The sequence below is a fragment of the Cottoperca gobio genome, chromosome 14, assembly GCF_900634415.1.
Source record: "Cottoperca gobio chromosome 14, fCotGob3.1, whole genome shotgun sequence".
In the NCBI taxonomy this organism is placed as follows: domain Eukaryota; kingdom Metazoa; phylum Chordata; class Actinopteri; order Perciformes; family Bovichtidae; genus Cottoperca; species Cottoperca gobio.
In genome coordinates this window covers 16,524,768-16,539,161 of record NC_041368.1, presented here as the reverse complement: position 1 = coordinate 16,539,161, position 14,394 = coordinate 16,524,768, and the positions used below count along the sequence as shown (strand labels likewise).

Sequence of the window (14,394 nt, the reverse complement as noted above, 5' to 3'; positions counted from 1 at the left end):
CAACAGGCTCACTTTGAGTGCCTGTTGAAATGCAGCTAAGAGTGCTTTACATTTACAGCATTTACAACATTAGTAGATATTAGTAGGCTACACAGTAATTAAACTACTGCTAGTCATAGTTTGGCATAACTACGTTGGATAGCCATTCATTCAGCTGCGGACACGTGAGTCTAGCTGTGGCCCATGACATACAGTATGATCACATGTTTGTTTCCAGGTGAGATCAGGTGGGAGGGGAGGAGGAGCCAAAGAAGAGAGAAATCTCCGGATCTGGGAAGAATACACGTCATGACAGGCCAAAGTGGAAAATAAGTTGAATTTCCATCGTACTGAAGTTGATGGGAGAATAAAAGGAGCATGCCAACATAAAGTGGATCCGGAGGAGATGAAAAGAAGGATCGGGGAAAAGAGGTAAACAACGAGCCTGGCAATGTTAAAAATTAAAATTGCGCAGTAAACAGAAGTTGTGCAATTTTAAAACAGGAAGAGTATTTTTGTACATCATAGTTTGGAGAGGAAATGTGCAGTTTTACAGGAATGCGCGCTGCGGATTCAGACAGATGTTAACATGTAGGCTGCATGCGGTGAGACCTGAATATGGAAACAAACCTATTTGATATCTTCAGAATTATAGCCTTAAACCAACAATATTATTGCTACTTTATTTTATTTTAAATGTATAAATATTTAATGTTACTGTGGCGTTTGTGTATATACATTTAAACGTTTGTTTCTGGGAGCTTCCGGTTACATTTAAACTCTGTCTAAGCTGCTGAACTTTACCAAGTCTGGACTTGATGTCCATATCCAGGCAGATTTATTACGCAGGTGTGTGTATGTGTGTGTGTGTAAAGGCATCCCACCCATCTTCCTTTTGTTAATGTGAGCCACAGGGAGAGATAATAACCACCTGTAGCATGCATACACTTTGGGTTAGGGTTAGTCATAATCAGTGGCAGGACAATTAATAACCCTGGGTGTAACTTGTGTTGTGTGTGCAGATGGCACAAGAAGAACCGCTGTATGATTTCCCGGAGCCCGCCCAGCCGTCAGAGCGCAAGTTTTCGGGCCATCAAAGAGGAGGGGGCTCTCTGAGAAGCGTCAGTGTTCTGGACCGACTCCTGCTCACAGTTCCTGTCTGGCTTCAGCTGTCCATCAACGCTGCCACCGCACTGCACATACTGCAGAGAGAGCCTCCTGGGGTCAGAGCCTCATAAACTTAAAACTACAGAAAATTACAAATACACCATATGTCCACATACACACTCACCACATACCTCTCTAGTCTTCTCTTGCCATGTCCTACACACTCACACATGCACTCAGTAAACAGTTGTGTTTTCCTGCAGACCTTCCTGGTGCGCAAGTCTCGCACGTCCCAGAGAAACGTGCTGTGCATCCGCTTGAAGGATGACAGCGTGCCATCCTTCGTTCAGCAGTTTGGCATCAGGCATGAAAACGCCAGTAACAGTATGACACCCTTCATGAGTTATTATTCCTGGTTCCCTGCAAGTCCCTGGAATGCAAGGAATCAAAACAAAAACGTATTTATGCTTTATAAAATGGCAAAGCTACTGGTTTGGTCCTTTACCACAGCTTTGCTACAGTGTTACACACAACTAGATTTAACTACCGTTTTCCTCCTCCAAACATCCATTTGAATTTTCCTCACCCCCCAGCTTTGTCTCTGGAGACTTCAGCCATCAGCTTTCCAGATCTTCCAAGACTGATTTCCTTCTACTGTGTCAGCCGGTAAAATCTTGTTCTCCTCATTCTCATTCCACTCAGCTGTTCCCTATTTGTGCCTCCTTCATTTCAGTGTCTTACTTTCACTTCCTCTACGATATGTTATCATCTGTTTTTCTTCTTTTTGGTCACTGTAAATATTTATTAATCTGTAAGAACTAATGTTGCCATTAATATATTATATTATCTGTGTATTAGAGATGTATTACGTTCTCCTCTGGAGCTTCCTGAAGCCATTGCAAAGGCAACATCCCACAAAGAGCTGGAGTCCATCTCACATATGGGAATAGGTTGGTGAACACAGCTCCTTGTTTCCTGACAGCAGACTTTGTAATGTATACGTGCCATGAAACATACTCTTTTATTTTCTAGGCTGACACAACTTTTAGGAGATAGTTTCAAAGCCATCAATATGTTTTATTTTTTGCACAAAAGAAGATTTGGTTATTGTTCAAAATGGACCAATTAAGTGAAAGTCACTGTTTTACTGTAGTGAAAAAAACATCTATATTATTTTATAGAATTCTGGAATTCCCACCTAAACGTCCGCGGGCCACGAGAGGCCGATAAGCCTCAGGAGGGGGAGAAGCCGGATACTGTAAACTCAGTCCCGCCTGCTGCTGCCTCACAGACAACCTCTGCAGCTCAGCCTGATTCAGCTGCCCAGCCCGACTCAGACAACCAGCTCAAGACAGCCCCTAAATCAGACGCCGGCAGAAAACAATCAGGTTCTAATCCCACCCTGTTCCATGAGTTTTGTCCAATCACGACACGCAGCCCCGTAGAGCTGGACTGCGGCTCCGGCCAGGGCGCTCTCTGTTTCGTCAACCCCCTTTTCCTGCAGTCCCAGACTGCTTTGGCCAGACAGCGCATGTTCAAACGCAGCCTCAAGGTTCGGATTTCCACAGAGTCGTCGACCATGCTGTCGCCCCCGCTCGCTCCTCCACCTCCACCACCTTTAATGCCCAAAACCAAAAGAAAATGTAAAGGAACGGCCCATCCCAGTAAAGGTCTTTTACAAGGTGAGAACCCAAGTCAGGACGCCCCCAGTGAGGCCCACTTCCAGCCTGTTATGCATAAGCAGGGCCAAACCCAGATGGACTCAGGACAAAGTGAAGCTGGAGTCAGGGGAGAGGAGGCTACAGCTCAGCTACCACCAGAGATGGAGAATCTTCTAGAAGATTCGGACTACATGCAGCCGTCTCCAATGATCAATTTTTCCCATTGTCCCTCATTCTCTCCTTACCTCTCCCCATCTGTTAGTGCCACGGCGCCTCCTCTTTTCCCCAAAGTATCTTCGTCCCTCTCTCTTCTTGACTCTCCCGGTGACTCTCCCTCCTTGTCGCCTTATCAATCCCCATCTCTTTCTCCTAAGGCTCCCTTTTCTCTCTCTCCCTATGACTCACCCATCGCTTCACCCTCTCTTTCACCTTACCAGTCCCCGTCTCATTCTCCTAAAGGCCCCTTCTCACGCACCTCCTTCCCTCAGCTGGCGGAGCAGGCCTATCACACACCTGCTACTCCTACAAGACTAGATCAGCAAAGATCAGAGAGAGAGGCTGAGGAGGAGGAGGGAGCAGGTGCGGATGAAAATATGGATGACGATGAGACGTATGAGGAACCGCACAAAAAGAGGAATGAGGGAAAGGGTCTGGTTTTACAGATGAATGCTGCTTCTCTAAATGACACAGACTTCAGTTCCTCCAGCAGTCGTGAGGGGGCAGCAGAGACTCCAGCTCACTCACTCCACAAACAGGACAATGGTACAAGCCTCTAGCAAACAAACATTTTAGTAACTGAATTACATTAACATTAAACACTGCATATAATTAAGTGTCTTGTTTTGTTTTAAGAATTGAGAAATTAAGAACGTTTTACACAACCAAACCTTAATAACACTTAGTATGTAATTGTGTACTTTATTAAGCTCTATCGCCAAACATTTTCCAAAGCATACCAAATTATTTTGATTTATTTCCTTTGATGTCAGTATTTTCTTTAAATTAAATTAAGAAATCTCACAACTTTCTTGGGTTTGGTATTCCATCGTGATAATCTTTAGTTGCCTTAATTAGTTTTTCCATCAAAAAGGTACAAATAAAAACGACTTGTAATAAAATTAAAACCATTTTATAAATCAATGTACATAAAATAGGATGACATGAGTGATCCCATTTCTACAATAACATTGTTGCTGTTCAGCATTAGACGTCAGAAGAACTTGAACGCAGCAATAATTAGAGGTTCTTGCAGTAATGTTAGGAGTTCAGATATTATTCTGGTTCCTCGTGGAAGAAAACTTGAATTGTAATCGTCCACAATATTGTACAGGCCGAGTTGTTGAATCTTCTTTTGATGGGAAACCACCACAAATGCCTTTTACTGCCAAACAACTCGTCAGACACGTCAACTAAGCATGTGCAATTTTGATTAAAGTGCCACTTCAAACATCAGGGCTAATTTGTAGTGCTATTAAAATATATTGAAACTCAATTTCAAGTTTGTGGGTTAATTTCATAAAAATGTAATGTAATGGTTCTGGTGGAAAAAAAGCAGAGAAGATATCAAACACATTTTATTTATCCAGATTCAACACCACATTTCTTACATACAGTGTTTTTTTATGCCTTCCAGACACAGCAAGATTTTATACTAAGTAATCAGCCATGACTTCCTTATACCAAACCGGGCAAATTGTTTATTATTTTGTATTTCACTCAACATTAAGCTGTCACGGCAGCTGACAGTCCTAACCTGTCAACTCGTCAACGCCAAGGATGGACAAACACTTAACCTAAATGACAAGCTGTAAAGATGGAATCATCTTTAGCCACAAATAGACTTTGAAAATCCATTCATGGACATTTGAGTACAGACAGAACATGTCACGACGATCATTTTGTGAAGTTTTGAAGTCAAATTCAGACCGTGCCATGATTAGAAAGTGAAACCTACCTCCAGTCACTTGCGTACACGTTTATACCCAGGGACCATTTTTATTGTCAAGCAGCATTGGTTTAATGGACAGTTGTTAATACTTCTCTTAAGAAAAATATGTGTCCTACATGCACATCAAAGAGTGACTGTGTTGTATCAGCTTCTTTATTTGTATATGATCGCGTTATCAAAGGCAGCACCTGACATTGGATCGGAGTTGTGAAAAACTGTGGCTGGCGTCTTTGGCAGATGTGTTATGGCTTTATAGTATTGTATGAAACTTTAATATAGTCCCTTCAGAAGTGTCTTCTAAAAGGATTTGGATCATTTTGCAGTTTTGTGTGCCAAGAATCAATTTGCTCTCACATACTGTTAAAACAAAAGTTGGTATTTTTTGAAGCGCATGGAGCAGATCATTCATCCATCAACACCAGCAGGGGGCGTCTCTTTTGCACAGGTCCAAAAGGTCGGCCTCTAGCTGCTCTGAGTCGTCTTGGAAGCGCTCAGTGAAGGAGCGAATCAAACCTGCCGCGCTGCCTTCGTATTCCACCAGCTCTACGCTGTCCCCTGGAAACCAGTCAGACACAAACTCAATAAATAACAAGTCAAGTTTCTACAATGGCTTTTCCGCATTTACAGTAAAATGATTTTATAACGCTATTTTCAATGCCTAATGTTGTTAACTGTGTTGATCAGTTAACAAAGCTTGTTATCAAGTATTAATGAAGTAATCTAATGTCCCGGACGCCATGTTATGTTATTGTCTGTTAGGTTTACATGTCACGTTATTTCACGTCCTAGCAGAAGAACTATTGAAGTTCTTGAGAGTCCAGTGATCGACAGTCTTTACACATTCTTCACTTAAAATCTGTCAATTCTTCTTTTGAATTTCTCGGTGTGCACACGGCCCTGCAGTCTCATGCCCTTTTATGGCGATTGGCACACAGGCACAAGACAATTGGATTCATAATTATAAGAACACAGCTATGAACAATTCTGCGGTTTAAGAACACTTTATGAAGTAGAATTTCCTTAGGACCTTTCTCAAGAAAAAAAATCTAAGAACAAAATTTAGGGAAATATTGGTGAATAACTGCCATTGTTCTTTGATCAACGTTTTGTGAGAATGTATTTCTGTGGTCTGTCAAATAAAACTTAAAGGACTGGGGTTTGTACAACATCATAGCTGTTTCCTATGTGCACATTCTAAAAAAAGGTACAGTCACATTACACCTCTCTTCACACAATAAAATCTGAATGAATAGATTTCCATTGTTTTAGTGACAGAGTAAACCGTCAGATGCAGTAAAATGAAATGGCAGAATAAAGACTACCGATGCAGGTACATACCATTGACTCTGGTGTTGGCCTGGACAAACATCTTACGAGCTTCCTTCCTCAGCAGTACCGTCTCCCGGAGACGCAAGAAGTTGTGAGCACCGCTGTCGCTGACAGTGGAGTAGCAGTCATAGAGAGCCCTGCCTCCTTCCACATCTGCTGTTGCTTTTAAGATCTACAAAACAGTGGAGGTTAGGAACATGTAGAGGAGAGGGACATCAACTGACATCATGAGATACGTTTTTGTGAAGCTTAGTTTTATATTTGACTTAGTGCTGCAACTTACAATCATTTTCATTATTCATTTATTTATAGATCATTTTCTTGATTTTAACTATTTATTGTTTTGTCTATAAAAACATAAGAAAATAGCTAATAAAATAAAAATCACTTAATAAAAATTGTTTCACCTGGATTTCCCCCTGATTTGTGCAATGTGAAGTTTTTTTTTTTTTTTTTACATCTAATGTCACTAAAAAGTAGTTTGTTTGGTTAATGCATCCCCATTGTATTTGTCTTTTGCAGGTGCTTATCCACATGCATAATACACCAATAGTGTATTAGTGCAATTAAGCTGACATGCATGTACAGTAAATAGTTTGTTGTATTCGTTACATAGGATCTGTATGCCAAAAGTTTGGATATACCTGCAGTTTACGGAGGAACCTGTGGATGGCGTCCTTGCCCACTGTGTGGATCTTGCTTCTGTCCAGTGTGATCCGAGCGTCTGTCTTGCCGTCCTGTCCCGCCACCTCCTCCAGGCCCACCAGGCCCTCCCCGGCCTCCAGCAGGACACGCAGGATCACGAAACGAGCCTGCATGTGAGCCTATAGACACAGACGTCTACATGTGACATACACTGTATACATCTCCTGACACTCATGTAAACAGAGACAGACTTAGTACAAGCTGTATTATAAAACAACACAGACACATAAAACTGAGCCGGTCAGGCTGTGAGAAACACATGCTTAATGGGGTGTATGTTGACTTGTCTTGTAAACACTGTTCGCCCAGAACTACGCATCTCTGAAGTTCTATATAAATTAAAGTAAAGTATGTATGTATAGCGTTATGATTCATTACCACAGGTTGCAAACAAGTTCAAGTAAAGAGGGAGAGAGACAGATTACCTGTCTCCAGCTCTTGCTCTCAGTTGTGTAGAACTCCAGGCCTAACAGTCCAGCTCTGACCATGCTCAGCCAGTTGACATACACCACATCCTCTGCATCCTGGCCCTCATGGCCAAAAATACTGGAACACACACCCAGACAAAGGCAATGGTGAACATACTGGTATTAAACAGCTCATTAAGGCTCCCAAATAAACTTAAAACATTCACTCTCTTTAGGTTCTTCTGTTCATTCTTCTTACATAACTGTACTTAAGTCACAAAATGTTCTCCCAGCTAAAGACATTTGGGAATTTAGAGGATTTGGGGGCTATAATAACATTGTTAAATTCTTAACTATCGTAAGTGTTCTTCCGCTGCTTTTGCCAGCATCCAGTTTGCATTATCTGTTTTATCTTTGAACTGATATGAAGCCTCTCAAAAGTCAGTTCCAACCCCAACATCAAACCATGGAAGATAATCTGGGTTGCACCCCCAAAAAGCAATTTCATAGGACGCAAATTATATGAATTCAAGTAAAGTACGTCTATGTCAAATTCAGAGACTTCGAATGAGTGCAGGTTATAAGAAACATTTTATATATACCTGAGCACTTGCTTGTTGAGACACAGATAGAGTCCGACACACTCAGCGCGGCATTCTTCGTAAGAGGAAGCAATCGTGGAGAATTTACTGTCCCACGTCTCGTTCCCCCGATACCAACTGGACACCTAGAAAATACACTCACAACCTTCAGTTACTTTGTCACTTTCTGCCAACTGAACAGAGTTTAAAAATAAAACAGACAAACTCACCGGTTCTCCAGTCTCTGGGTTTATCACCTTAGTCTTGTCAAAGTTGAATTTGCCTTTGTCATCCTGTGGGAAGAGATGGAGCAAAACAAAATCAGATTTTACTTCCTCACTGATGATTCAATCCAATACCTGTAAAGTGCATTTAGAAATGTGGCTGACCTGGACTAACAGCTTGCCACTTCCATGGCCCAACAGCTCATGAAGTCCAACCTGCACCTCGAATGATGGGCCCTTCCACTTGATGAACAAATCCTAGTGCAGTCACACACACAAGTATTATTATGGGATCGTGTGAGACAGACGAGAGCCGGTGTGCAAGAGAATGAGGAAGCTGCACGAGTTACCTTGTCCTCCTCCTCCAGGAAGGTGAGTTTTTCTTTTTCTGTAGCATAGGCTACAGACAGCACGTTGCCCAGTGACACGTTTTTAAAGCCCTCGGTCTGTCTGATGTCATAATCTGCACACAAAAACATTGTTTTAAGTATAATTGTATAAGTATACACTTAAACCTACTGAACTGTTCTATTGGACATAGTGTGCATCTCAGCGTACATACAGTTGGGGATGTTGATGCCAGCTGGTATTCCGCTCCCAGCGAAGGTGAGAACATCCAGAGAAGTGAAGTCGGGTTTGAGGAAAGTGTCCTTCTCAAACTCCTTCGGCCAAGGCAGCTCAGGGAGTAAGACTTCTGCCGAGTCTACCAGTTTGGTAAAACGCTCACTCATCGCCTTGTTCACAACCGCAATGAAACCTAGAGGTGACATCACAACCCCGGAGATAGGAAGTGAATTGATAGAAAACTATTTCTGACTAATCGTGAAGAAAAGACGAGAACAAAACCTCTTGTTATTGGAATCACTCACTCGCACACACTTAAACGTAAGCTAAATATTCTAATAGTAACATGTTGACCATGGACTTCAGGACAGAATACGAACTTAATAATTTATTATTGTGTCATTCCAAGTATTGGCAGTATTGCCTTCTTTACAGTATGTCCCTTTAAAATCAATGTAATCATTGCTAGGATGAAACATTACCTACTGGAGTTAAAGCTACATACATCTACCTAAGTAATTGTTTTATAAGTAGCTCAACAACAATGTTAAATTATCCCCAAATAGTCTTCAGCTCTGCACCACAGGAATAAAACCTGGAGAGGGCCTTAATCACAGTTTGCATGCCAATAAACGTGTTAATCACTGATCACCAGGGTAGTTACCTTCAAACTCTCCTCTGGAGCCAAATGGGTCTCTGTAGCTCTCAATGAAACCTATATAACTGAGAGGAGGAGGGAGGGAGCAGTGAAGAACAGAGAAAGACAGGTTTCAGAGATCATCACGTGAGAGTAGATTTCAACCACCACATTGGAGGCCTTCGTAAAAGCTGCAGTTTCAGGAAATAAATCAATTAGTTTGGACCAGAGACAGCACAGCAACATATTCGTGTTACCTACCTGTTCTCTGTCCTTTATAAATTAGCCACCATTGAAGGTTAGCATGTTTTATATCACAAGTGAGGTGATGATTTGGTGTTAATTGGATGTTACTGTACTGTAGGCTCACCTCTCAACAATTGGTCCCTTGTCTTTGATCCAGTAGCGCGAGCCCTCTTTATGGGCTTCGACTGAGCCAAGGGTGAAGCTGCGAGTGTATTCCTTCAGCATCTTTCTCTGGTTCTCATTGGCGACATAGGCCTGTGTTAATTATTTGGAACAGAAGAACAATTACAAAAGTGGAAGTGTGGCAGGAAGATTATTTTTTAGCAACTTATTCAGTCTGTCCTTAAGGTATCTGTGCAGTCTCACCTTCACTTCCTTATATTGTTTGCCAAAGACCAATACTTTTTACATTCCTCTTAAGATGCAATTTCATTCCTCTTCTCTCTTTTACTCTCAGTAGTCAAAGTTTTATGTTTAACACCTAAATTAATAAACTCATATTGCTCTATCGCCTTCATATGTTGGTTATTTTGTTCCCGTTATGGTTCCAAATCGCTAAAACAATACACCCTGAACATTGACTATAATCCGCTCCGTATCCCTCGCTCTCACCTGTGCTTTTTGGAGGTAGTAAGAGACTTTCTCCATGAGAGGAGCATAGTCTCCCCTCTTCACAGTGAACTCTTTGTCTTCAAAGTTGAAGCTGCCACAGCATGACTCGCTTTCCCCCTCCACTGCGCAGTCTGTGAAAAAGAAGTGTACATTTATTTGCATCATCCGACTGTGTAGCATTGTTAACAACATTAGTTACATAAACAAGTCTCTCCAAATCAATTGGTTGGTAATCATGATGCATTAAGAGTTCACAAGCGAGAATGTCTCGATCACAACACGTGGAGTCTACATCAACGTGTGATACGCATTACATTCTGTATGCCAAATCTGTCACAAGTGCAATACGGTTGATGAATGTTGTAAATGTTTATAAATCTCATCATGGTTCACATGTAACACTGACCTTTCTGCACAGCTGAGGCCAGGCGCACCTCATAGCAGGCTTTACCTCCGTTGTCCCTCTTAAACAGACGGGTGTTGTAGGCCGACAGTTTCTAGAGATAAACCACAAGAACACAGCTAAGAATCAGACTGAGAGACGCACGGAGAAGCCAGAAAAGACACGGAAACAAGATGAACCATCAAAATGGAGGGCAGAGGTGAAGTAAGATTAAGAAACTTGTAAATAAGAGTTCAACAAGGAGAAGAATGAGGTGTGAGGATGGAGTACAGAAGGAAATGGAAATAAGAATATTACTTACTTTAGAATCAAGAAACTTCTGAGCCAGCTCAGCATCCTCTAGGCAGCAGTTCCCTGAGAAGTAGGTGGTAATTCCCTAAAGAAAAGCAAATAAACTTCATGAGCCATGCATTTCTTACTGGAGCTGCTGCCCCCATGACCCGACCCTGGCTAAGCGGTAGACGATGGATGGAGCCATGCATTTCCTGCAATAGCCATTTAAATGTCTACTGTTTAAATAATGTACAAGTTCCCTTATCAAGCCAAGGTCAACTGCCGTTTCTTGTTATAATGGGGGAGGCATTGTAAGACGGGACACAGATGGTCCCCTCATCAATTTACATACTGATTAACTTTCTGAGAAATAATGTTGAGTGTGCCATTTGCTTTAGTGTTTACATAACTGTTATAAAAGAAACGAAGTCAGGATACTATGTTGCTCCAAGAAGCAAATGTCTATGCATATATACCCAAAAATAAAAGGATTGAGTTTTTGTTTACAGTAAATAACAGATGTGCTGACCAATCACCTGTTGACTGTTGTTTTATAGGTCATCAGCAGTTTGTCCCCTGTCCCATGCTGTGTTTATCACTCAGTCACTAGAGTGAAGGGACCAAGTGTGTATAAAATCTCTGTGTGTTCTCTTTCAATCTGCGCCCTCATACAGACTACACTGTGCTCTGTAGAACTGGTGCCTTTGAGATCTCAAATAAATTTACAAAGACAACTCTGTCTCTATCACCATTTGACTTTTTATACATCTCTCCAGAGTAAAGCAGGAAAAGTTCCACAACAACTCTCATAGGGGTCACAGTGCTGGGTCACCCGTAGAACCCCACTGGAAGCATGAGGTTCAGTGGCTTCCTAAAAAGGGCAATTGGCTTTGTTTGCAGCCAATCTAAAGACTCCAAACTGCAGACCATTTGACTTACAACTAACTACTCCAATATTTAATTTACCAGTGCCTATGATTCAGAATAAGAAATGCCATCCTAACGTTTATCAAATATATCCAGTCCTGAAAAGACAATTGCTATTTCATTACCAGACAAAATAGTTAACGGTGAAAATGGCCTGAACTCTGCCTGACACAAGCTCCCACCTTGTCGCCCAGCCCCAGTTGTTTCTGTCTGTCTTCCAGGGAGTAGAGGAGACACGAGCAGCTGTCCCACAGAGCCTCCATCTCAGTGGGCTGGTCCTTAAATGCCTGGCTGGCCTTCACCAGAGCTTGCAGCTTGTCCTGGGTGGACATAGCACAGCTTAAAATATGTCACAGCAGTTGGACATGTGTTGATTCAACTCTGTGAACATTCTTTAGACCATATTTAATAGTGTTATTGTATCGGCCTGCATTGGATTGTACAGGTGTTCATCTCGTTGTGTCTGTTTGTTTGCTGTTTGTACCTTGGGTAGATTTGGAATGAACTTAGTGTCTCCAAAAGACTTGTAGTTTCCCATGTTGGCATACAGACCAGCTGCATACACCAAGAGTGCCTAAATACCAAACACAAGAAAAGATACAGTAAAATTCATCCTGTGTAGAGCACAATGAACATCTTTATAAAGACAGCACCAGAAACAGACAAAGACTGTGTACCTGGTACTCCTCAGAGCTGAGTCCAGCTGCTGTGGCGACCTGCTCCAGCTCTGCAGGCGTCTGCTTCCTGAAGATTCTCTGCAGCAAGACAAAGATATCTGCCGACTCTATGGATGTCTGCAGCAGCACTGCCAGACCACCGTACCTAAGACAGCAAATGTTTTTTTGGTGAGAAATGTTTTATTTATTGATTTCAATGGTGCTTGATTTGAACTTGCTTCATCCTGAGATTAGTAACGTACCATGCGGCGCGTGATAGGTAGTGGGCGTACATCTTCTCGTGAGGGGAAAGCAAACGAAAGGCTTCGCCGCAGTCAAGAGCACAGACACCGATGTCATTTGGGAGGTAGAACTGGGAGTCGACCATCTTTAGTCTGAGGTTTAACACTGACGGTGAGGAACTGAATTAGGAGAGGTGAAGGGAGGTGGGGAAAGAGAAAAGATTGAGGAAGAGCGGGACAGATGAGGGAAAAGTGAGTCAGGATGTGTAAATGGGATGAGAAAGAAAGATGGAAGACAGAAAGATGAAAGAACAGCATAGTAATGAAATGAGTGGAGCATGGGATAAAGAGATAAAACACAATTGCAAGTTAGAACCAACCACATTGGCTTTTCTTTCCTTCTACATAACTATGAGATCTAGCAAGTATTTGCACACCTGTCTTTCACGGCTTTAAGCAGGTTAGGCAGATTGTGTACTACAAACACAGATGCACATTTATAACGGTTATACCGATGTACTCGTAAAACACTAAACCGGCTTTTAACATTATATATTCGGCAGCCTGTTTTATCAAAGTATGATTTTTGTATGAGGAATATAATCCACTCAAAGAACAATGATATTTCATTTACAATAATATAAAACAGAAAAGCAGCAAAAAGTCACCTCATTATATTTGTATTATCACAATTGTTGACAACTAAATTCCTATTGATCTATAAAAAAAATGGCAAAGCACCAATATTGATTGATTATAGTCTGGCGTTTCTTATATTTGAGTATTATACAAAGATACTTGATTTTTCTGTAGAGGTAAAGGGAGTGAAGTGGTGCGTAGTGTAATGAAAGGACATTGTTAAAGTATAAGGAGGTGAGTTTAAAAGTAAAACTGGTTTTACCAAGCTACTAGTATATTCAAATTACATAAAGTTTCTGATACAAACAGCAGGTGCTCATCTCTGAAAGTTGATCTATTATAACGTACCACAGCAGCAATTCAAAAGGGAGTCAGTTTCACTTTCAACTAAAACATAATAAAGTGAAGCTCCTCTATGCCGAAAGCCACACGTCTTTTACTGCTCCTTTAAAATGAGCAACCTACTAACAGAAAGGCGCCACAAATGCATGTTGAGTAAGTAAATACTGTAAATACGTTTAGTCTGCAGGCTACTGCAAACATCTAAATCAATGTTAACGTTACCGTTAGCTCTTAGCGTGTATGCTATGCCGGCTTTGAGTGCTTGCAGCGTTTAAACACACTGCAACAACTTCTATAAGCAAAACAGTTAGTCGCAAATATTATACGATATATTTCTATGTATCATTAGCTACTATTTAGTACATTTTGAGGGGTATAAAGGCGGATACCAACTCAACAGCTTGTTACCTTATTTTTCTTCAATAGCTCCGGCGAACGTCAAATTGCAGTCTCACGCTGTACACTTCCTGCTACGTAAGACCCGCCCCTCAACCAATCACAGGTTGTAGATTGTGGTTAAAGGAAAAACTAACCAATCACGAAGTAACTGTGCCGAATTTTTGATGCACTTCACGTCGTAATTTTCTGACCAAGGGCAAGCGTGAACAACACGATATATACATTTCTAAAACCAAGTACACAAGCCTGTGACACTACATCAAAAAAATAAAGACACTACATCAGAGAAGACACAAATAATTACCAAAATTGTCTTGCATAGGGGATACTTGACGAGGTGGCCGAGTGGTTAAGGCGATGGACTGCTAATCCATTGTGCTCTGCACGCGTGGGTTCGAATCCCATCCTCGTCGGAGTCCTTTTCCATAATCGAAGACATCTCAGCATCATCGGGGTCCGGTACGCGGGTATCATTGATTATCAAGAGCATTGGGCTGAATACTCTCACAACCG

The 14,394-nt window shown here is 41.6% G+C and overlaps 2 protein-coding genes and 1 non-coding gene across 6 annotated transcripts; 2 read left to right on the top strand and 1 right to left on the bottom strand.

Annotated features, from left to right (window-relative positions):
• The first annotated feature begins 261 nt into the window (after positions 1–261).
• Positions 262–4,196, top strand: LOC115019141 (ras and Rab interactor 2-like). 2 transcript variants are annotated; one of them, XM_029448526.1, is made up of 6 exons: positions 262–411; positions 1,002–1,202; positions 1,350–1,470; positions 1,680–1,752; positions 1,945–2,036; positions 2,268–4,196. In XM_029448526.1, exons 2-6 carry the CDS (start codon positions 1,002–1,004, stop codon positions 3,521–3,523), a joined length of 1,743 nt encoding a protein of 580 aa, XP_029304386.1. In that variant the 5' UTR covers positions 262–411; the 3' UTR covers positions 3,524–4,196. The 2 variants fall into 2 exon arrangements, with proteins under 2 accessions (XP_029304386.1, XP_029304384.1); XM_029448524.1 differs by lacking the exon at positions 262–411 and adding an exon at positions 464–584.
• Positions 4,197–4,306: 110 nt separating this feature from the next.
• dpp3 (dipeptidyl-peptidase 3) lies at positions 4,307–14,348 on the bottom strand. Of its 3 annotated transcripts, none has more exons than XM_029448521.1 (19): positions 14,186–14,348; positions 12,523–12,681; positions 12,281–12,425; positions 12,088–12,177; positions 11,786–11,923; positions 10,705–10,779; positions 10,407–10,497; positions 10,001–10,131; positions 9,513–9,643; positions 9,170–9,228; positions 8,504–8,698; positions 8,292–8,404; positions 8,107–8,199; positions 7,948–8,010; positions 7,739–7,863; positions 7,155–7,275; positions 6,669–6,848; positions 6,034–6,196; positions 4,307–5,250 (listed from the first exon to the last, which is right to left on the bottom strand). In XM_029448521.1, the coding sequence occupies exons 1-19, from the start codon at positions 14,329–14,331 to the stop codon at positions 5,108–5,110; spliced, it is 2,361 nt and encodes a 786-aa protein (XP_029304381.1). In that variant the 5' UTR covers positions 14,332–14,348; the 3' UTR covers positions 4,307–5,107. The 3 variants fall into 3 exon arrangements, with proteins under 3 accessions (XP_029304381.1, XP_029304382.1, XP_029304383.1); XM_029448522.1 differs by lacking the exon at positions 14,186–14,348 and adding an exon at positions 13,891–13,968; XM_029448523.1 differs by lacking the exon at positions 14,186–14,348 and adding an exon at positions 13,489–13,507.
• On the top strand, positions 14,213–14,294 carry trnas-gcu (transfer RNA serine (anticodon GCU)). Its single transcript has one exon. It is a non-coding gene; the product is annotated as a tRNA-Ser (tRNA).
• Positions 14,349–14,394: the final 46 nt, after the last annotated feature.